Below are 23689 nucleotides of genomic sequence, written 5' to 3' on the forward strand. Positions count from 1 at the left end.
CCCAAATTTCTGGGTGTAAGTCTATGTCTGCATGCTGCCAAATCAGCAGTTTGTAAGTGGGTGGCTGAAGCAAGCCAAGATTTCAGTGTTATCTCTTCCAGATTTTTCCAGTGCATTAGTATACACTTTCTGGCTGCAAACAATAACATACTGTATGTGTCATATTGTTAGTACTATGCCTTAATTTCAGATGTAAAACTGCCTCTCAAAATAGAGCAAAGAGTGAATTAAAAAAGAATGTCATCATACCAGAACTGTGAGAAACTAGAAAAGACAGAGAACCATATTTTCAGGTTCCTTAGATATATCACAACATATGGTCTAGAGAACGTTTTATATTTACAACCTCCCCAAAATACAGAATTGTCATTCATAAGAAGATTCTTTTGCGGTTTTGAATTCTGAGGATCTGAATTTCATCTCATTTTGTCTTCATGGTTGGCATAAATCCACATTTTCCAATAGCACCTAAGATGAACATTTAATTTCTCTAAGAAATAGTCTTTGTTTTCTGGTGTTTATTTAAATGGCCAAGAAGCTCCCTACATGCCCGTGGGCCCATCAAAACTGAATTTTTCAAATTCAGGAGCGTTGTGTTACTGGGCTGAGTTCATTACAAAGAATTTCAGTGTTATGATTAAAACGAAACCCTTCTCCCAATCCTAGGTGCTTTTCAATTTCAAGATTCAAATGGCTACTCTTTTAAACTTTAGGGGAGAATGATTTTAAACCATGAAAAATTTTAGCTTCAATTCTCAAATACCAAGATCCATCCAGAGCTCCCATTAGTTTCACTGGGAGTTGTGCAGCAAAATCTCCCATTTTAAAAATATGCAACTCCAGTAATTGTAGGATAATATGTATCACTTTATGTGTTGGTTTTGCGTGGCAAGGTTTTGGTAGCGGGGGGGCTGCAGGGGTGGCTTCTGTGAGAAGCTGCTAGAAGCTTCCCCTGTGTCTGATAGAGCCAATGCCAGCCGGCTCCAAGACAGACCTGCCGCTGGCCAAGGCCAAGCCAATCAGCGCCTCTGTGATAACATATTTAAGAAAGACAAAAACAGTTAGAGAGGGCTTTTGCAGCCAGAGAGAGGAGTGAGAAGATGTAAGAACATCTGCAGACACCAAGGTCAGTGAAGAAGGAGGGGCAGGAGGTGCTCCAGGCGCCAGAGCAAGATTCCCCCTGCAGCCCGTGGTGAAGACCATGGTGAAGCAGGCTGTCCCCCTGCAGCCCATGGAGGGAGGATGAGGGGGTGTAGCGATTCCACCTGCAGCCCGTGGAGGACCCCACGCCAGAGCAGGTGGAGACACCTGAAGGAGGCTGTGGCCCCGTGGGAAGCCCGCGCTGGAGCAAGCTCCTGGCAGGACCTGTGGCCCCATGGAGAGAGGAGCCCACGCCAGAGCAGGTTTGCTGACGGGACTTGTGACCCCGTGGGGGACCCACGCTGGAGCAGTTTGCTCCTGAAGGTCTGCACCCCGTGGAGGAGACTCACGTTGGAGAAGGCCGTGAAGGACTGTCTCCCGTGAGAGGGACCCCATGCTGGAGCAGGGGAACGATGAGAGGAGTCCTCCCCCTGAGGATGAAGAAGCGGCAGAAACACCGCGTGAGGAACTGACCGTAACCCCCACTCCCCGTCCCCCTGTGCCGCTGGGGGGGGGCGGAGGTTGAAGCCAGGAGTGAAGTTGAGCCCGGGAAGATGGGAGGGGTGGGGGGAGGTGTTTTTAAGATTTGGTTTTATTTCTCATTCCTCTACTCTGTTTTGCTTAGTAATAAATAAGATGAATTCCCTCTCTAAGTTCGGTCTGTTTTGCTCGTGATGATAATTAGAGAATGATCTCTCCCTGTCCTTATCTTGACCCGTAAGTTTTCTTTCATTGTACTTTTTCTCCCCTGTCTAATGAAGGAGGGGAGAGATAGAGCGGCTCTGGTGGGCACCTGGCCCTCAGCCAGGGTCAACCCACCACACTTTAGAACACTGTTCTAAAAGGACTATAAATGTTTCTAGTAAAAAGAAGCTGTAATTCTCATTTGCAACTCAGTGTTGCTTTCAAATATTTAACCTATGAGATAATATGAATTACATACTAGTTTTAATTACCATAATTAAAGCAGTAATCATCTTGGTCACAAACCAGTCCTGATTTCTGGAATACCAAAAGTATGAGTACAAATTTCCTTATGTTGCATATAATATCACTTCAATTATCCTACTTTCCTGTCAATCTGTACAAACTGATTATCAACAGCTTTTGGCTGCTTTGTGAGAGATAGAGAAAGTGAGCTCAAGGCATAGACAGCAGGCACGGGAGGAGCAAGCCACGCTAGAGTTCGGAAATGCCCCCAGTGCAAGATGAGCAGGGGCTGTTCTGAATTTTGTGCTCACAGTCTGTTGAACAACATCCCTTACACAATTTGTAAAGCATAGAGCTGGTCCATACTAGAGAAATACTGTTCCCTTCCCAAATTTTAGTTAATGTCCAGGCTCCATTATGGCTAAAATGAAAGCACAAGTTAAATCATCTTAGGTTTGCTCTAAGTTTGGACCTTGCTATTTGCACTAAATCACAGTGCTGTTTTGCTTCAATATGTCGTTATAGACTGTGAGATCTGTCCACTGTGTCATACATTCTTTCAGTTCTAAAAATGCTGTGAATGCCTACAATTTTGTAAACAAAATTAAAATAATATAGATGAATTGGAGGTTGTTTTGTTGGGATTTTTAACATTAACAACCTGAATTTTATATGTTCAGCATTTAAATGTCAAATCTAGTACAGAATGCCGCTTAACTGGGACTTAGAATTAAAAGCAGTGGAACAAGGGAGGGAAAATGCTTTCATGAGCTTCATCCAGTACATGAAATACACTATTACGCTTCCTGTGCATCTGGATAGTCGTACAATGTATGACGGGTTGAAATTACTTTTGAATACAATGTGTTTTGAAACAATGTGTTTTTCAGGTTAGGATGTATTTCCAAATATGCTGTAAAAATGCAGGGAAAATGGGTTTATTTAGAAATAATAAAGCAGTTCAGTGAATCAGTCCATCTTGATGACATTGATGCTATGTAGCAATGAGTTTGATGCATGAAAATAATGCCTTTATCCAGGAAATTATGCAAGTCCATGCATAAACATAAGCATTTGAGTACCAACCAGCTGGGTTAAGCATGTGCTGCTAATTATGCATGTTCTTGTGTGCTGCAGACGAGCAATATTCCTTCCATTGGTCAAGGACTGAATCTAAGTGGCAGCATACCCAGAATTTTCTAAAGAGAGGGAAACAAAGGAGTGAGCTACAGGTTACTTGAAATACGGGCAATGAATAAAAGGTGGGGGAGTCCTAAGTTACCCTAGGATGAAACAGAAATGGGGACAGAATGACATAAGAAATCTTTGTTAGGATTTCTTCCTCTTATTTATTGTGGATGTCATCCAGCTAAGCACAAGAGATTAGGCCCTTTAGGGGTAACATTTGTTACAGGCATAATGTGACTGTTTTGTCCTCAGCTTTTGGATGTTGCTTCTGTGATGGGAAAAGAATTTCACGTAACATGCCCATAAATCCAGATGAAGTCAGGAGGAGATAAGGAAGCTATGACTAGTTTTCCAAATCAACTCATTAAGGTTTTTTTCTTGAACAATATTCTATATTTGTTTTGATAATGAAAATATTCTAAATGCTGATAGTATTTTGCATTTTTAGAAGTAAACTTTAATTTGCTTTGTAAGAAAATGCAATGTCAAGAAATTGATTCTTAGCATAATTCCTCTTGACTAGATCTATTATTATGAAAATTCTATTTTTCATCAATTAGGGCAAATATACCATTTGTAAATACTTCTGCCTTGAGGTATTTTATGATGAAAATTATTTCTAGCTTTTTGCAAAACCAAAAACTAATTTCTCAAGTGGATTTCTGTAGCACTTAAAAATACACAGCAAACAGAGTCACTCCAAGTAAATTCAGAATAGCTTTCATAATAGTCTATGGAAACTAGTCTATAAATTCTTCAATAAAGTAAAATGCCCAGAATGAAAAAAAGCACAAATTGAGAGAGGGAAGAACATATATTAGTAGAATAAATAACTCCCTATGGACTAACAGATACACTGTAAAAAAATTACTTATTTTAATTCTGACAGATATATATCAGACATTCAGTTCCTTGCTAGTAACTAATTATGGTCAAAGTATGCAATCCATTATTCATATCATTGTAAGAGAAAACCGTCATATCCAGCACGAAGATGCTCTGCAGTTTCTGACCTTAACTGTGCTCTAGCTTTTAATAACTGCTGACTAGAGTTAGCCTGATTCATCAGTGGCCTCAAAACTCCCTGTTCAGATGGTGTGCCATCTACAGCTATGGCTGCCTGAACTTCACTGCACCTTCCCATTGAGAATAGAAGACAGCTATGTTAAAGCAGAATAAAGTTTGAAGCCTTTATAAAAATCCTACAGCCCTTGATAGAGAAGTAGAGAAACCTCTGCATTTGCTAATAACCGATTTTTGTGTTCTCTTGGTTTGGTATTTTGGGGTGTGTGGAGTGGGTTTTTTTTTTTTAAATTCTGACATTCTCAAGCAGAACAGATCTGTATGGAAAGTCATAAAATTCACACTACTTACCCCAGAGGCTAGAATGACTTTCTTCACAAATAAATAATTAGGTAGATTTACTAAATGCACGTTATTTTCCCAAGTGACTGGAACGGCTCCAAGCGATTAAATACATAATTAGGTAGTTGTTCTAAAATGCTTATTATTTACCTGAGAGTCTCATCACAGACTCTCTGGTAAATACTGTCTCCCTGCTAGCAGTTATTACCAAAACCGCCTCCATAATTTCCAGCCTTCCTCTAGCAGTGATATAAACAGAGGATATTACTTGGGGCAATGGATCATGAAAAACAAAATCTGACTGTGCCAGCCAGCCTATTTAACTGACAAGCTGAGCTTCCTTTGTACCTGGCATTGCATTCTTTCATATTACAAATGCAGTAGAAAGCAAACAAAAGAACTTTGCAACTTTTCGGTACTTTAGTTTGTGTTTTAGCTGGCCAGAAATCCTGCTGAAGGCTGTGCCTATGCATGTTTATGTGCATACATGGCTACAGAAGAAAAGAGAGAAAAAAGCCCCAAACTCTTATTAACTGTTTTCCTGCCTGGTAAGGACAATGAAGGAAACACCATGCCTTAGTCCCAAAACAAATAAGCAGGCCTCCAAGCCCCACACTCCATTTGACACAGGATTTTTTTCCCCAAGCAGCTGTCTTGAGCCAAGTTATAAGAGAGGACCGGCCTTAATCTGTAACTCCTCCCATTGCCTCTCTCTAGGGGAGATGCAGTCACAGCCTCAGGTGTGATGCAACAAGTGACTGTGAATATTCCGGCTCACGATTCACCGGTTGGTGTCGAAGCTGGGCATAGAGAGATGGGAAAGAAAAAGGTCAGGTATTAAGACCTAGCTGGCTCACCTATGCAGCCAAGGGACAATACCAAACGCCCCTTTCCTAGTGATCACAGACAATAAAACTGACCCTTAGAAGTGACCCCTTTATATTACTCCACCTCCAGAGTCAATTTTCCTTGCGCTTTTATCTGCCCAGAGGCCTCAGTGCTTTGTGGTCCTTACAGAAGAGATCAAGAGTGACTGGAATCTCAATTAGAAAAAAGAGGGCAGGAGGAGACAGCAAGGCATGACAAGGTGAGGAAGAGAAAAAAAAAAAAAGACAAAAGGAGAAATGAAGAGCAAGAGAAAAGAGATGGAAGAGAATCAGGGGGTAAGCCAGTAATATTGAGGGATCAGCAAATAAGGCAACAAAGATGGGCAGAAAGCACAGGGAATGGCAGTGAAGGACAGCATAGAAAATATTTTTCTCCTTGGAAAGAAGAAAAAATGGAAAAAATAAATTGTGAAAGAAACAATGTAGAGCCAGGACAGGCTTATTCTTGTGGGGGGGAAAAAAAAAAGGAAAGGAACAAAGAGAAAAAGAAATCAGCAGAGCTAAGCAGGAGACTTTTACTGTAAATGCCTTTTTCACTGTATTTCCAAATAAGATGTTTTATTTGTCTGGTTTTTAACGCCTTCAACTAAGCTATTTATGTTTTACATATATATAAAATGACTTCACAGTCACAATCAAATATCTTAAACAGGGATGAGAATTTCTTCAGAATTCTAATTTGATGTTAATACAATAAAATTCTACCCTGGATATTTTGGCCATTTCAGTAAAAGTCTAACAGTAGAAGCATTCTTGAAGCATTGGTGAGTGTCTCGTGCAGTGTGAGCCACAAAGCTGAAGGTGAAGTAGCTGAGGTGTGCACCAAGTGGCGACAACCACACACTTTGCTGGGTCATTGCTTTTATAGCAAGTGCCTCATTTTTTATGAGGTTTGAAAAGAGACATCAGGGCAAAGGGGAACAGAGAAGAGAAGAAAACAGGTAGTGACAGGCAGATAGTGGGTGACTCTGCAAGCACACCAGGATCCTACTAGATGCTCTCAGTTTCAAATGTAGTTGTTCCCATAACATTCTGACCTTCGTAACAAATAGATTATAGGATGCATCTTGGTGCTTTCATCTAGGCCTGTTCAAGGCATGTAATGCTTAACATTCTACATAGGTAAACTTAAGAATGTTGCTATGTTACAACATATTATTTACTGTTGAAATTTATCCATGAGCAGTTGGAGTAAGCAAAGTATGCAAAATATTGACAGGTAATGTATGAATACTGTTCAAACTTAAATTGTTAGTGAAGGATGCAGCTAGGAAGGGTCTGCCAAGTTTCACTTCCATGAGCATTTCAGTAATGGGAAAGTCTTATGAGAACCTCCTTCACCATAATTTTCAAGCCATTTAAACAATGTGTAAGCAAAACGTAAGTTCCACTGTCATTCTCAACTAACTATATCTCTTCTGCCTTTTATCCCCTACCTTGGCTATGAATCGGACTGAATCGTGTACTAGGAAAGCTCCTTTATAGAAGGTGTCCCTGATTCTGTCTAGCCATGCTGTTCACCTAAACTCTGCAAATCACAAAGTTAGCATCCTTACATATATTTAAAGGTCAAAACATAAAATATTGCAGTAAATATAGGGATATTAAATTGTCCTAGCAGATGCTATTGTCCTCTTACTTCCATTGAAATAATGAGGCTACATTGTTTTTAAAGTTGGAAAATGAAACCTAAACTAGCCCAAATTTATCAGGCATCAAAGTAAAAAAAAGCTACATGTAAGCCTCTGAATAATTCCTTTACAAGACATTATTAAAACTCACCATCTGCTTAAACACATATATTTTTTTATCTTAAAGAAATCTAGACTTATTTCCAAATAAAACTACTCTGTTATCATATGGTGGCAAATCTGTATAAGCAATAGTTTGACAGTTTAGTGTCTTCTTATTGTAATGGGCTGTGACTCTGCAATCCAACATACTTGGACCATGTCTTCTGCCAACTGCCTGTGTTCAGTGCCATTGCCTGTAGTGTCATCTACCCTGTCTGTGCAATGGTATTCCAAAACACCCAGCAAAAAACCCCTAACAAATCTCAAGCAGATAGATTACAATTACAATATCCAAGAACCAATTCTTGAAATTGGCCTATGGCATCAAATTCTAAGGAAAAATACTAAATTGTGATACTTTGTCAATGCCAAGACTGACACAGTACAATGTGCAGATGTTCAGATTTCATAAACGTTTTAATTTTTAGTTAGTATGAAAGGACCTTGATAAAAGCACTGCAGATTGCATCTCAGTGGCATTTCATCAGTGCAAACGACATCATGTTGTTCCACCCTCGCTTCTGATTTCCAGAAAGTGCTTCATCTACAAAGAGACGGTTTGATTTCCACGCTTACAAGATCCTTCTCTGCATTCTAAGGGAAGGAAACAAGGCTACCAACTGACAGTAGGTGACATGATGACTTTTGTAATGTGAATATGGATTCCCCATAGACCAAAATGCGAACACTAAGTTTCTGCATACAGACCTTTCATCTATCACCAAATTCAGCCACCACTATATTGGACTATATTTGACCCAGATACCGAATGAAGATCTCTTTTCTAAATCATACATCTTATCTCCTTTCTCCTTCCTTCCTCCCTTCCTTCCTTCCTTCCTTCCTTCCTTACTTCCTTCCTTCCTTCCTTCCTTCCTTCCTTCCTTCCTTCCTTCCTTCCTTCCTTCCAAATACATTGCTGGGGAGACATAATTTATTGAGATGCAGTTTGAACCATGTTACTTTTTATAACCCTCACTTGCACCTACATTGTGCAATCATTTGACACATCTACTATATTGAGAACAAATCTGATTTAAGAGGTTTAATAAGAACTTGCATCAATAAATTATAACAGATTGGTGATTAGTAGTATTATTTATATGCAATATTTTTGTACCCCTTATAATGCTGATGTCTGCTTCACAGCGATTAATTATTTTCATAATTTTGTCTAAGTAGTAATATAGAAAATGTCAAAAAGAAAATTAGATTTTCACTTTCCAGACACAGAAATTTAATTAAAGCCAACTCCTTGTTGAAGGGGAATGTCCTTAGCTGGTTCTGTGATGTGGCAGCAGCTCTACATGCTGCCATGTGGGAGACCAAGGCTCAGAAAGTTACTCGGGGAATATTAATCACCGGGCTTCAGAGACTAAACAAATGCTGAATGTGCCACAGTTGGTCCCAGCAGGTTGTTTATGGAGTATACAAGGTAGCAGACAGTAGTGATTTCTTATAAAGCCTGCTGCTTGCACAGCCCACCTCAAGGATGGCGCTATATTGAAAGAGACCCTCTGCTCAGATGAAAACTAATCCATTAGGAAACCTCTAATTATCCAGGCAGGAAAGGTCAGCTTCTACTCATGCTGCTCTAAAAGTCTAAGATAAACACCTCGAGCACATTCCAGCTGTAAAAATTAGCATCTTCTACAGTCTGTTGGACGTTTTTAGGACAAACACACAGGTGTCTCCCGTCTGTAGAATATAAACTTATAAACCACATATAAAACACTGAACTATTGTCATTAAAAACTAAATTCCCAGCCTCGCCAAAAAATAAGGGAAGATGGAGGCATTATTTCTCATTTTACCCACGCTCCCTCTTCAGATCTTTTTTCTTCAATTCCTTGAATAGTCACCAACACTTCTCCTTAATGTGCTGCCTCTTTTGCCTCTCTCTCAGTTCCTTCCCTTCATGAGTCCTCTTCCTCCTATTTCCTCTATACTATTCCTTCCATTTACCTCTATTATCCCCATCTTTCACTCAGTCTTCCTCATTAACATTAACTGCCCATGGACTAGAATGGGAGTGTCTATTCAGGATGTCTAACCACCATCCAGGGACAACAGAATCCAGTCCTGGTTTGAAGTGACGTTGCAGTCATGGGTGACCACAAAAGTTTCTCATTCAGAAGCTGATCCTTCTTTCTTAAAAAATACATTTTTCTGGAGAAGATAGACTTCAAGGAGATACAGTCAAAATCATTGTACTTGCTATAACAGCACTTATATAAGATGAATTAGAAAATAGCTTGAATTAAAAACCTATTCAAGCAGCTGAGTGTGAAGTTGATGACTAACAAGACTCTATTACTTGATTTTATTGTTCATGTAGGTGACAATTTTTCTCAATTGGCAGCAGCTTAAAAGTGACTTGCCAACTATCTACCCACATCAAGTGATTATTATAAGATAAACCAATGTGGGCAGAAGCACTTTCACTCAGAACAAATACTTTTCATTTCTAAAGACAAAGACACAGCTCTCACTGACTCTAGCTGAGACAAAAATTTACTTCCACTTCAGCTGGACACAGAAATTATGAAAGATGGATTCATCCCCACACACACACACTCTTCTGCCACTGCTTCAGTATGTCTATTTTACTTTGATACTGGACATCTTATTTTATAGGACAAGATGTCTGCTTTGAAAGCTCATTCCTAGTTGGTCTTAAAGTCAATTAATTTCTAAGCAAGATTTTTTTCAGTATCTCTTGTCCTTCATTATTACTAACTAGAGCAAGCCTGTGTGCTTGTCATCTCCATCCAATTTACAAATTAAATATATTGCAACAGAAGAACTAGTAAGAGATAAGGGAGAAAAACACCTATGGTAAAATATCCCATGCTGAATTTAATTATGCCAACTGAGATTTTTGTAAGGATCATGATTTCACTGTAGTTGTTCCCAGAGCAGACTCCAATGCCTGCCTCAAATATGCCATGGGATCAAGCTCTGATTGTTCTATAGATTTTGAGTCTGTTTAGATATGGAGTTGGCAATCTGCTGCTACAGAAATGGAGCAAAGACTTGAGGGAACAAACCTCAGACGATGCTGCTTGAACTTCAGTCAACATTGAAAATGGAAATGAAGGAGCTGTTGTGACTTATAACCACGTCCTTTGAGCTAGCCTCACGCACTTATGCTAGTAAAGGAACACAAAAAACCACTTGATACGCTGTTGGTTCATGTTTATTTTATGCCCACAGTGAGAGGAGAATGCAGAAGACCATAAAAAGTTCTTCAGGAAAATGCTGCAAATTAATTAACTCTTCAGAGTAAAAATCTGGTTTATCTATAAGCTTTTGGTTCCCTTCTCTGTCAATGTCTGGTTGGAATAAACCTGTAATTACTCGGACGAGGTCAGGTTAGCTTCACCTGCTAGACCCGGGTAGAAAGCAGTCTACATGTATTTGACAAGCTTCCAACAATTTTAGAAAATAATAGGTGAAGTGGATGATCGTTTGTCAACAAGGCTCTCTCCTCCAGGGTGCTGCAGAGCCATGCCACTTGTTCAGTGCACATACAGTCTTATAGAAAAAAAAAATCATTACTCATCTTAGCATACTGACCAAGAGTTTGTAGAAAGTTAAAAGAAGGGAAATTAGAGGAATCTGCTTTTAAAACACTTTAGGGGTGAAAAAGAAACAATATGCTCATGGGAAAAGCACTGTAATGAGACTGCACCTGGGTTCCAACACAAAATCAGACAGTGATCTCTTGTGTAACTTCTATGTGATTTGTCACCTCTGCTTCTCATCCCATGTTATATCTACTCAAATGATAAGCCCAAAGGGAAAGATATTGCCTCTTAGTAAGAAATATATACAGCTAAGTCAATGGTGTATGTTCAAACTACCATAAGGTGAATAATAAAATAGCTGGTTTAGTATGAATATGAAGAAGGGAAATAATCCCTAATAAATACTTATTCTGCCCATAATACACAGGAAAGAATGGTCAGAAGTAATGAGTAGGTTGAACATCTGAGTTATTCTTACATAGGGAAATTATCTAAGGTTCATTGTTCATCAAACCAATGCATGTGTATTGTAGCTTGTATAATCTGCTTTTTATGAAGAACTTCTTGGAACTGACAGGAAGAAAAAGGTTTCCTCCTCTATAACACCCTTCACCACTGTGGTCCTTGAATTCCCTTGGCAGAAGGAGTAACCAGCTTCCACTTGGAGACAATGAAAAGAAGCATAGTGGGCAAGCAAACCCTCTTTAGACTAGATAGCAGGGTTCAGCCATGGCAAATGAATGATAGAAAGAGTCCAGGAAAGAGAGGGGAAAAAAAGTCAGCTATTGCCAAATGCCCTTCCAAAAGATGCTCGTATATCCCTTTAAGTACATGAATAGACAACATGGTCGCATATCTGCATTTTCCCTGTCATGGGCAACGCTGGAAAATGAAAAATACAACTAGAACTGTCACCACAAATGCTCTGAAAACTGTAATTGCTTATTAATTCGTCGGAGTAGAAAAAAACTCTTCTAAGAGGTACAATACATAAAAATTAAAAAGCATTTCTCCAACCTCCTACACCTCCTTCTGTACACTCATATTTCATACCAACAAGAAATTAGAAAAAGTTTATAGCTGTCAAGAATTTAATGCCCCTTAAATACTAAACTTAAGGAGTACTTTGTGGAACTTCCTAAAGCTGCAAATGTGTGTGTTTTCAAGTCCTTTTATTTTATTCCTCTAATAATACACTGATAATTTCTGCATTTTCTGATTTCCTAAGTTACTTCAAATATTTTTAAGCAGGGTTATTGGACAACGATTTCAGCAACTGTTGACGTATTGAGGCTTCACATCAGGTAAATCTTATTTCTTGTACCAACTGGTCCACTCTTTCACTTTAGGCCCTGCTAAACTATGTCTGCTTCCTCATTACATTCTTGAGAAGGCTCTGTTCATAGATTACTGACCTTCACTTTAAAACCCCTTGCACACACGCGCCTTCCTAAATTTAATAGAGATTTTGTCTATAACAGAAAAGATTCACACACACTATTTGGAGTTCTCAAATCGAACACAGTTTTCCTCCTCCTTTGACTTGCAGACTTTGTTTAGGCTACCTATTTATTGTCCTCTTTTCTTTTTGGGTACTATGATTTTGAAAGATGATTCAGAGACTCACCACTGCATTGACATCCTCCATAGGAATAAGTACACACTGTTGTTATACAAATAGCATGTAATGGGGAAAAAAAAATAATCGTGATACATATGCCTCCTTAATCATTCCCCAGAAGATTGCTTTCAATGGAACATGGCTTTTAAGGCAATTTATTATACTTTAAAGCTTTAGTCCTTTTTTTTACACAAACTGGTGGTAATTTCACTTATTTATTTATATATCTGTGTGGTAAAATCAGATTACTTCCAGATACAATAGTGTTTTACAGTCATCAGGAGAATTGCATCTTTTATCCAGATTCCTTTAAAACACGTCATGCATATGATTACTCGTAAGAAATAAACTGATGCAAAGACATTTTTGCAAAGCGCCTACAGCAATTTAAAACCTTGCCTTTCCTTGGCCTCACCAACTTTTCTTCTACCAAAGATCTGCGGAAGTTTAGTTTACCCTGGGGACCAAGACCCATAATGCTGTAATGCTATTTTAAAAATGAAACGGTGTTCGTAGGAACAGTATGTGTTTAAATGGGGTAATACATTGTATATTTGTATACAATTCCTGCTTTGAGGTAATGCTGTGAGATTCTTTGCCTTGCACAGTAACTAAATAACCATAAATGATCTTTCATGCATATGCAAATCTGTCCCTCTAAGCACCTTATTAATTATTTCAAAGATACTTGGAGGTCACCACTCATGGAAATTTCTATGCATGAAGCCTCATTAATACAAGACACCATACAGAGAGATGGGATAGATTTTTGTTGCCATTTAACAAGGGCAGAGAGAGTATAATCCATAGCGTTTACTTTTTTTATTTTAATGACCAATGAAATACAGCCAGTTCCTATCTATAAATCCTTGCTCTGAGCTGATGCAGTGGGTTTGAGTTGCAGGGCTGCTGCCATACTACACTGGACAGCTAATCCTATACCAATGCACCAGTTACTGTGCCCAGAGCTCTGGTCCTCTACGCTGGCTGTTCTCAGCCTGGCACTAGATTAGCAGCTAACCACTAAGGAATTAATGTTGTTCTTCCCAAAATCACAGAAATGACACATTTTGTGTCGGAACAAAGTGAAGCTATGGCATTATCAAGGTGATACATCATAGCTCATCAGCTGAGATGACAGCCGCCTTCTGAACACGTATTATCTCCTGCTTAATTAGGTCACATAACAGAAATCAAAGAAAAGCAAGGATATAACCACACAAAATAACCAAACGCAATGACAAAATGCATCTTCTGATATATCTGTGCCAGGAAGCAAGAAATTAAACCTACTTGAGAAGCACTGTTTATCTGAAATCCCAAGATCCTTTCCAGCTCAAGTTATCATACACATATGATAACACTGATCTTGTCTGTCACAGTGACCCTTTGCTGTAGCAGCTGCTGTTTATTTTTATTCTGGTGTGTGTGTGATACTTTCACCTCTAGATTGATCCAATAAAAGATATAAAAAACATGTGATGTTGGTACATTCCCTTGATAAAAATCGGGAACATTGAGTCAAATGTTAATAGAAACTGCAGGCTATGTTCATTATGTTATCTCTATTTTTGAAAAACACTAGAATGAACAGAACTAATTGGAAGTGCAAACAATTTAAATAGGATTAATTACAAAACCAAACCCTCCTGTACAGTTCTAGGGCAATGTGTACACATATGCCTTGAAGAAATGGGTTAGTTTTTAAGTAAATCCATTCTTAAATGAAAATGGAAAAGTGAAATAATTTTTACAAAGTCCAAACTCAGAATATTAGCATTTTCTATTCAAGACACTATAAATACTACTCCAGCATTAGTCTGTGATGTTTAAAAATACATGTATTAATACAGACTGTTTTGATCTGTCTGTGCAACTTGGTCACCTACCATAACATAAATCTCATTACAGTAAATATGACTTTGTTTTGTATTCCTTTTAGAAGCAGGCTCAAATCAACATCTAACCTTTCAATAAAGCTCAGATCTAATATTTTTTGCTTTGAGTCATGCTCTGTTAGAGATAACATATTAAACCAACAATACCACAGTAAGAAAGAAAAGTCTTTTCTTGGCATGTCCCATGGTATTTATTCCTGTCAAGGGGAATTGATTTTAGGCTTCACTGAGGTAATTAGAGAAAGTTGTGTCAAACAATGCTTTACTGTCCTCACATGTAAATACAAACTGCAAACTGCAGTTGCAAAAATGAAGATGCTCCTATTCAGTACGAGTGCCATGATAAGTGGAAAAGAAAATCACATGATACTGTTCTGAATGTTTCTCAATTGAATTCATTGCTGATGAAAGCTGCTGGATCCATAGCTACAAGGGAGGCTAAATCCTTTGTAGCTGAAGAGGGAAGGGGTTGGCAACTCGGGCATTCCTCTTCTTCACAGGTGTGATGCAACTCAGCTTCATGACATTCTCAAAGGTCAAAAAATAGTCATCAGTTCCTAATTAAAATATAACCTAATTCTAGAAACAACCACATTTCTTGCATACCAGAAAGTGAGGTTCAGGTAGCTGCAGAAATGGACCAGTGAAGTTAAAACAGCACTGATTAGATTCTTCATCTCACAAAGCTGCCTGCAAGATAATTCTTACAAATGTATTTATTGATACAGAACCGATAACACAACAAAGAGAACTGACGGAGGTAGCAATCAATTTTAGGTTTAGATGGAATATTATTTAAAACCACTGAATACTCAGAGATTGTGACTGACAACCTCTCCAACACAAAGCATGTGTTGGACACAACACAGTATAACATCAAGACTTCTTAATCAGGCTGGCAATGAGTAAGCAGGTATGCCTAGACAGCACCACACACCACTGTGCAGAGATACTAGTACAGGTCCTCAAGTAGTATTTGCCTGGTCAGTCCTCATCAGCTTACCAGAAGTGTCAAAGAGCCCATCCCACCTACTATACTGACAGAACTATACTTCCTTCCCTTCAGCATCACGATTCGGCTCTAGTTCAAGAATCTCTGTACTGCACAGCGCTGCACAGCACTGCGGCACGCCTAAACTACGCACTCCCCTGACACAGGACAGCACCTCCACCGAAATTTTTCCAAGAAAAATTCTTGCTAACTGGAGAACAGAGAGAAAAGGTATTGCAATTGTATTATTGTGACTACTACTACTATTAGTGCTACTTTAATGTATAGTGTTTTGAAAACAACTTTCTGATTTGGGGAGTTCTGAAACTCTAAGATTGGCAATATGTTAGCATTTCTATATTCCGTTATTTTAGCACTTAAAGTGTAACACAGCTGAGGCTAAATTGGCAGCAATAGCTGCTTTTCCATTCCCACAGCTGAACCCTATCTCACTTGAACAGTAGAAGTACAGTCATCCTTTGTGCATCCTTTATGGTATCCCTTTCTTAGGCCAAGCCTATGCTTTCCTCACCCCTCAAAGACTGAAATCGCATCCCTGAGCATTTCTTGCATTTTCTCCTCATCCCATCCCTACTCTGCATCTGCCGCTCAATTCCCATAGTGTTCAACTTCAACACATAGAAGAGATGAAAAGACTGGCTTGCTACTGCCAGCTAGGGGTAAAAACTTCTGCAAACTTCTTTTAGTCTCTTCTCTGAGAAAAAAGGACAGACAGAACTTCTGAACAACTAGAGCTGCAGATATATGGAAAAATCCAAATACAAGTTTTGTGCAGCATGACTAGCAATGGATTTACAGACAGAAGAGGTATAAGGGCCATTAGTTTAACATAACTGCCTGAACTGGAGGAAGCTCTGTGACACTAGGCATGGCTGCAAGGAGGCCCACAAGAGAGGAGGAAGGTGAGTTGCCTGCTGCACCACTGGGATAACTGATTAACCTAAGGAGCTAACAGGAGAATAGGGAAGAGAACTGATAAATGAGGGGGGAAAAGGATGGATTCATCTCAAGTAGCTGATTAATTGTGTGGGAGCAGAAAATGGATTAACTTTTGGAGAAGCAAGGAGGGAGGCTGAGAGTACACACTGACCACACAGTACTACAGTAATGTCAAGGTCAAGGAAAGAGTGCTGGGTATAAAGTTCCTGTTAGGTTCCTCATGATAAGTTTTCTTACACAACATTAGAAAGTGTTTTGTGCAGTATGACATCAGCATGTAAATACAGTAGCAAAGCAAACTGTTGAGGGGGAAGTAAAATGAGACCTGACAAGACGGCACATAAACAGCAATTCTAGTGAAATGTGATCTGATGACCATTGCTAGATTGCTACTGAAGCAATTAAAAATAAATAATTTTAAATGGTTCTTACTACTATACTTTTAATATCCTCAAGGCTATTTGAGAATCCTATTGCAGCTCTTTTTTTATTGGTACTTGAATACAGGCCAAGAAAGTTAACAATTTACTTAATTTGAAAGTGGAAATGTGGAGGTCAAGGTGGGTTTTTTTAACCAGAAAGTGTAATGCTCTCATCTGCTAGTACTTCATGATTATAAATGTGAAGATGATTACTAATGTGAAGAAAGTATGCATTTGCTTTTAAAAGAAATTTAAAAGAAATGCCCTTTGTAATCCAATTCACATGGTCAGCAAGAACGACTTCAAACTTTAAATATTTTCTCCACGAAATGAAACAACTCCTATGAAAACAGTATAATTCCACAGATATACTAAAACCTAACTGGTGATAACAAAAAATCTTACCCTGAAATCAAAATCACATAAATTTTTAAAAAGAAAATCAGCTAAACATACCTACGCAAGGGAGGGAATAGCCAAGCTCCGGGTCATGGATGAACTGACGGTCATTCAGCATAGTCACACAGTACAAATGGAAACAGTCTAGGCAAATGACATGGCGATGCACGCACTGGAACACAAGCACAGGACTCCTGTTAAAAACAAAACAGGGAAAATGATGAACAAGGACTGGATTGAACTCCACAAAAAGCTTTGTTTCCAGCTTCTAATTTTATAATAATTTTTCATTAGTAGTACACAAGATTGTTATATACCTAAAACCATAATTTAGTCTGGTATATTGCAGCACTTTTAAAAAGACATAGTTTCTAACATTAATCAGATGCGAGGAAAAGGAAATAAGTATTTACTGGAAGTTGAAACTTTACTGAAAACTGGAATCTAAGGCAAGAAAAGTGTTTTAGTAACAGAAATCCTTTGTATGAGGTGAGGTTAAGATCATATATGGTAAAACATCAAATGGTGGTAGGTAGGATTAAAAAGAAATGTGACCAGCTAGGAAAGCTAAACAGGACTTTGTGAATACCACCCTGTGCCTTCAGCCTCTCCAGGCAGCTACTGGAGCTCTACATAGAGGGCATTCCCTTAGTAATAATGAGAAAAATAAGTCAGCTTCTGGTCAGAGGTATGGGATTCAATTTGAGAACAAGACACCTAAACTTCAGTGCTATATACAAATATCTACCCTCATGCCAAGTGAGAAATTACAGTTGATACTCTCAGTGGAGGTTGGAGCTGATCAGTCTCCAGGTATCTGCATTAGGGTGAGCTGGGTCACCCACTTGGCTCCGTTGTCTGTATCGACCTAATCTCCACGTACCATTATGGGAGCTCAGACACCCGCCACACACAAGGACACCTACATGGAGACACCTAAATATGGCTTATGGAGATGCAGAGAGGAAACACTTGGAGTAAGCGAGGACAGTTTTACTCCTGAGCTGGCCTGCACTCAGAAACACTCCAGCGGTAACCACAGCAAGGAGGAGCAGCATGTCCCAAAATCCTGCTCAGGACCAGTGCACTGGAGGTGAAAGAAAAAATGAGCAATATATGAAATATTACATACAGATGAAATGTATCTTCACTGCAGGAATACAGTGATAAACCTAATGAACTTAATGAGTTTGCTTTGATATAAGGTAAGTTCCGCTAATTCCTGATGGATATACCTTAACAGTCAATTCCAAAATAATGACTGTGACTCCTTTGATAAGTTATGTGCTCTTACGTGTTATACAATGCTGCTTACTTATCTCTTCTCCTTGAGGAATATTACCAACCCCAAGTATCAAAACTGTAAAAATAAAGAGAGATGTGTGTTAAGCTGAAAAGAACAGTGAGAATGCCATTCAAACGCTGTACTACTTTACTCCTTTTATTTGTCTGTGGGCAAACACAGGTAGAAATGAGTTAAATGTTACATTCCTTTAGTAACTAGGAAGAAAGAGAATTATTTTCAAAAATAAAAGGAGGAATTCTCACATATTCACTGTACTCTGGGAGACAGGTATTAAACTGCAACATCAAATACAGAAGGACTTGTGATAAAGTCATTAGAGTTAGCAATACTGCTATAGCTTCTATAAATCCTGCTACACGGTGCTTTAAAAATCCACTGAAACAGTGAATCACCAAGCCTTCAATGTGGGAATACAACTGTAAAATGTAATCAATAATAATTTCAGATACTGTATATAAGTATTTAATCTTCCATGCAAATGTGCTTTAGAGTTGCACATACTATAGAATTCATGGCAGTGTGTTGGTATCTCCAAAAATATAATCTCTATGTTTTTAGGATTTTGTTGAATAAAGCAGCTTAAAAACTGAATTAAATAAAACCTCCCCGTTACTAATCCTTATTAGTTGCCCACTTGCTGTTCTGAATGTAGCAAATAATAATTTTAAAAAGACAGCTGTAAGGCAAAATGAGAAGCTGATCTGTATCATTTTAGCTCTGGATGGTCCCAAAATAATTATAGAGAGCTGGAGGAGCAGTTATCTTGTCTCTACAGTGCAAAAGCCCATGGCTTACCACTCAAACGTAACCCTAAGAAAAACACCGCAAAGATTTCTTCCTGAAATGCAGATATAATCAAATTTGCTTATAGCTTTAATGGCTCTCTCTCTTTTAGGGTTAATTGCTCATTTTTATTGCTGCAGTATGTGAGTATTTTTTTAGTTTCATGGGAAGCTCCCTGGATCTAAATTCATACCTCTCTGACCTTCATTTCAAAGACAAAATATATCTTATGTGTGAGGAGAGTTACACAAGAGAAAGCCATCAAAAGTTGAGTATCTTAAAAAAAGCCAGGCCAGAAATGAAAATGGCATTATTAACACTTGCACCTAAACTTGTTTGAAACCAAGACTAATAGCACCTCATTATGCAAATGAACTATTACAATCAGTTACTGATGTAAATTATTTTGTGATAATCAATTTTACTTCTTAATATATTACAGCTGTTTGAAATCAAACTATATTCTCCAGAAGGGGCAGTCATATATGTACGCATTTCAACAGCATCCTTAGAAACAACATTAATGTTAAAATGCACTATCTTTTAACACTATCAGTCTCACAAGCAACACATACAAACTAGATATGTTTGGGTTCTGACTGTGTCGCAAAAGACAAGCCTAGCTTTCATAGATCACACTATCCACTAATTTTGCAGTCCCAGTATCTGCGTCATAAGGCTTTGAGAAACTCAATTTGTATGCAATGCAGATTTATCCAAATTCATTCGGCACTAGAACAGTTACTACATTCCAACATTTGCAGATTTTGTATCAAAAGAAAGCACTTCTAGTTTAAAAGAGAGATAAAACTTTTGTTCCTGACATCAGTGAAGATGAAGATGTAGAGATTATGTTCATAATGCCCAGGTGAAGCTAGTAAATACTCATTTACAATAACCCCAAGAGTTATTAATAGAAGCCTTGCTTGAACCAAAGACAATTTATTTTAGAAAGTAGTATTATGAAAGTAAAAAAATTTGCCATATAGTGTAACAAGGGCCCTTGCTCAATCTAACATAACGGTCTAGTAATGTAAATCTGATGTACGTTTTAGAAGGTATTTCATAGGTTCCATTTAAATAATGTGTTTGGCTGAATTAGAGGCTTCATGAGAATAATATATAAGAAAAATGTTTCTCACAGCAAGGGATAAATTGGTCCTTTTTGTTCACCAATTAGGAATGTAACCACTTTTAAAAATTGAAAATCCAACATTACAATGCATCACAGAAAATTTCCATAATAAGTCACTCGCTCCTGTGCTCGGATTCCTTTTCATTAGAATTTTATCAGCATGCATTTACTTAAATGAAAAAGAAAAGAGAACCTAAATGTTTCTGCTTCATGTTATTACTGTCGGATAACTGTGTGGCACAACAGCAGCACGGTTGGAAGTGCTATCTGGTCTGTACGCTCTTTCCTCCTTCTCCTGAGAAGCAGCAAGACACAGATAATTCTCAGATAGACTACAACAGTATACTGGCTAAATAAAGATACAAAGACTTGATCTTGTTTAGATAAGAAGCCCACTGGGAAATAAATTGTTCCAGTATATCCCAAAATCTCATGATGGTTATTAATGTGCTGAGAGCGAGTCCAATGGCTATGAATGTGAGGGGCTACTTAGCATAAGGAATTATTTGCAGACATAACAGTGGATTAACTGATAGATCTTCCAATGCTTATTGAAGAAAAATGTGGGGCAATTTGTCCCTTGCTTGGTCTTTATCCTTCATATTTTGAAAAAAGCTTGACTGAGTAAAGGTTAAACAGCATACCACATACATCAGTCCATTATTTTTTAGAAAATGTGAGTAGCCACAGTCTGAAGCACTTTGGAGCAAGGAATATATCTAAGCCTGTAGAAATCGGTGAAAAACATGTTGGACAAATCTGTGAAACCCCCTTGAGGTCATTTCTAGGTGACAGTTGGATTTTTCTCACCTCAATCTCAAAATCTTAACCAAATAATAATAAAAAACCTTAGCAGATGTCTTTAAGGCTGCCTTGCTGGGATTACAGTCAGTGAAGCAAAAATAGCCATTTAGGATTCATTTCTGTGCAGGAAATAAATCTGAATGCACACAGCTATATCACAGCCTTTAACCCCACCTATGAGTGCTATATTTATCATAACACACTTCTGCATTTCTAATACATTTTTCCATGTTGGCAATGTTCCTGCACTTCAAAAAGCTTTCTATATAAGTACCATGAAATCATTTCATTTATAAATGGATCTCTATGCCATTCCAAAATGAATCTTTGTTAACTTACAGGTCAGATCAATAAGCACCATTCAAGAAAAGATGAATCGCTGAATAAAATGTGCAAAAAAAAAAAAATTATGGAAAAGATAAACTTTGGTGACATAGACACTAGAGGGATTCTCATACTTCATAAAAAATCAAAGCAATTAACAGAAATACTGTTCTTGAGCAGCTCGCAATCAGTTTTGGCTCTACTGTTGTAGCAGAACAAAATTACAATGCCTAAACAAGCCAAATTTTTCATCCCTCACATGGCTTCCTCATAGAACGATATGTAGGAAGAGTACTGTCTTCTAATTCATACAAAGCTGGTGCTACATCTGGTTTTCCTGTCTCTCACATACAGTCTTACTCAAAACTATTGAAAGAATTGCCTGTTTATGCTGCTTTAAGTGCATGGTTTTCTTACCATGCTTCCAAGTACTTCCAGTTAGAGTAGATTACTAAATTCCATTAGAAAGATGTTACTATTTATATAAAATACAACTATAGAAATACAGAAAAACTACCACAATGATTTCTGTTAGAACTGAGGCAGTTTGGAGGAAAGTATAGCAACAAATATGGCCTTTTAGTGAGCAATATGCAATTACAGATAAATAGAAATGGTGACCCAGCAATTGCAGACAACCTGTAAGCAGCAATGCAGGCCCCTAATATTTAGACAAGGGTAGGCATTTGAAATGGGTATCAAGACCTTACAAGAGAGAAGAAACAATGATAAAGTACTAAGAAAGAAACCTCACTGGTATGAGAAGAATCCATCTGTCATGGACTTTTAGAAACACATAAAAAATGCACCCCTGCCTCCCCTTTCCAAAGGGATGAAAATGAATCTTTACAGAGACTACACCAATTAAAAATCCAGTATATACAAATACAGTATTCTCAGAAAACTGGCACTTTAAATCCACTAAAACAACCAAAAAAAATTCTGGGCTGGTGTCTTTGACCACTTGCCTCACAATGCATCAAAGGTCATAAAGTGAAGGTTATGAACAGCATGAGACATCGCTGTTCGAACTGATTTTCTGGCTGTGCTTCTGTATAAAAATGTATTCTGACCCACAGCTGTTAACTTAAAGGGGCATTGGCAAGTGAAATCTGACCTACTTTTTCCTCTACTATGTTACATGTTTTCCACTAAAATGTGCTTTCATGTTTCTTATTTCTGTTGGAAAGCAGCGCCAAGAGGCCAGAACCCAGGAACAGCCTGACAGTAATAAACCAGAATATAAGAGGGAAGAACAGGCACACTTAAAATTAGTGTGCACGATGGCGAGTGCTCCTTTCAGCAGTGCTCTTGTTAACACTGTTGTTAAGGGTTTTTTCATGCTATGGAAGTGACACATTATTGCCTGTAAAATCTGTGATCACTGTGGCAGGCAACAGCATCTGTCTCCCGAGGACACAGGCAAGGGAACTCTATGTTGCATGTGCTGGTACACTCATATTAGTGCCCAACATCATGTATGTGCTATGCCTGCTTCCTCAGACCTGCCTTGTCTGAGCTCCGTGTTCAGACACAATAACCACCCTTGTCACTAACAGCTGAATCTTATAATGTCAAGGAAGGGACAGTGATTAGACTGGAGAAGAAACCTTTCCTGTAATCTATCAGACTATCTGTCCACAGTGCTCCTCTGCACAGCAAATAACTGATAAATCCGTCATGCTTTGAAAGGAGATCAGTAGAAACTGCTCCTTTTCCTTCATCTGTGCTTTTAAAAACTCATTAATGCTCCACTGGAGAAAAAAGGAGAAGACTTCATTAATGGAAGCAAAAGATGACAAATGTGAACAAAGGAAGCAGCTCATAAGCTGCCCTAAGCCAAGCCCTGAAGTCAGTTGACAGAGAACTGTTGATATTAGAACAACCAATGGGGCAGTGTAAGTCTGAAATGTCTTTGCTTTTCACAGAGCATGGAGGATTTTGCATGGATGTAATTCTTCAGAGCTCAGGGACCATTGGACATTGATCTGCTCTGTTCCTCTCAGCAATCTCCTGGGAGCTCAAGGACTGCCCTGACATTGGGCTCACCATGGTTTTTTACATGTGTATGCAACTGTGCTCAGTAGTATACCAGAAGACCATAATCATCAGTAGGAACACAGTAGGAATGGCAGAGCAGCCTCCTTAAATGTTAGCTCTGAACCTTTGTAGCTTGCTGAGCACCAGCTTACTGTACACCGATTCCTCCATAC

The 23689-nt window shown here is 38.4% G+C and overlaps 1 protein-coding gene across 2 annotated transcripts in view; it reads right to left on the reverse strand.

Annotated features, from left to right (window-relative positions):
- The window catches only part of PRKN (parkin RBR E3 ubiquitin protein ligase), a 767705-nt gene that overhangs the window by 263693 nt on the left and 480323 nt on the right, over positions 1 to 23689 (reverse strand). For both annotated transcript variants that reach the window (XM_075748535.1, XM_075748536.1), the window contains exon 7: positions 17182 to 17318. In XM_075748535.1, the coding sequence (XP_075604650.1) occupies positions 17182 to 17318 (137 nt within the window). The remainder of the gene's footprint in view (positions 1 to 17181; positions 17319 to 23689) is intronic.

This window comes from Balearica regulorum, chromosome 3 (genome assembly GCF_011004875.1).
Source record: "Balearica regulorum gibbericeps isolate bBalReg1 chromosome 3, bBalReg1.pri, whole genome shotgun sequence".
Lineage (NCBI taxonomy): Eukaryota > Metazoa > Chordata > Aves > Gruiformes > Gruidae > Balearica > Balearica regulorum.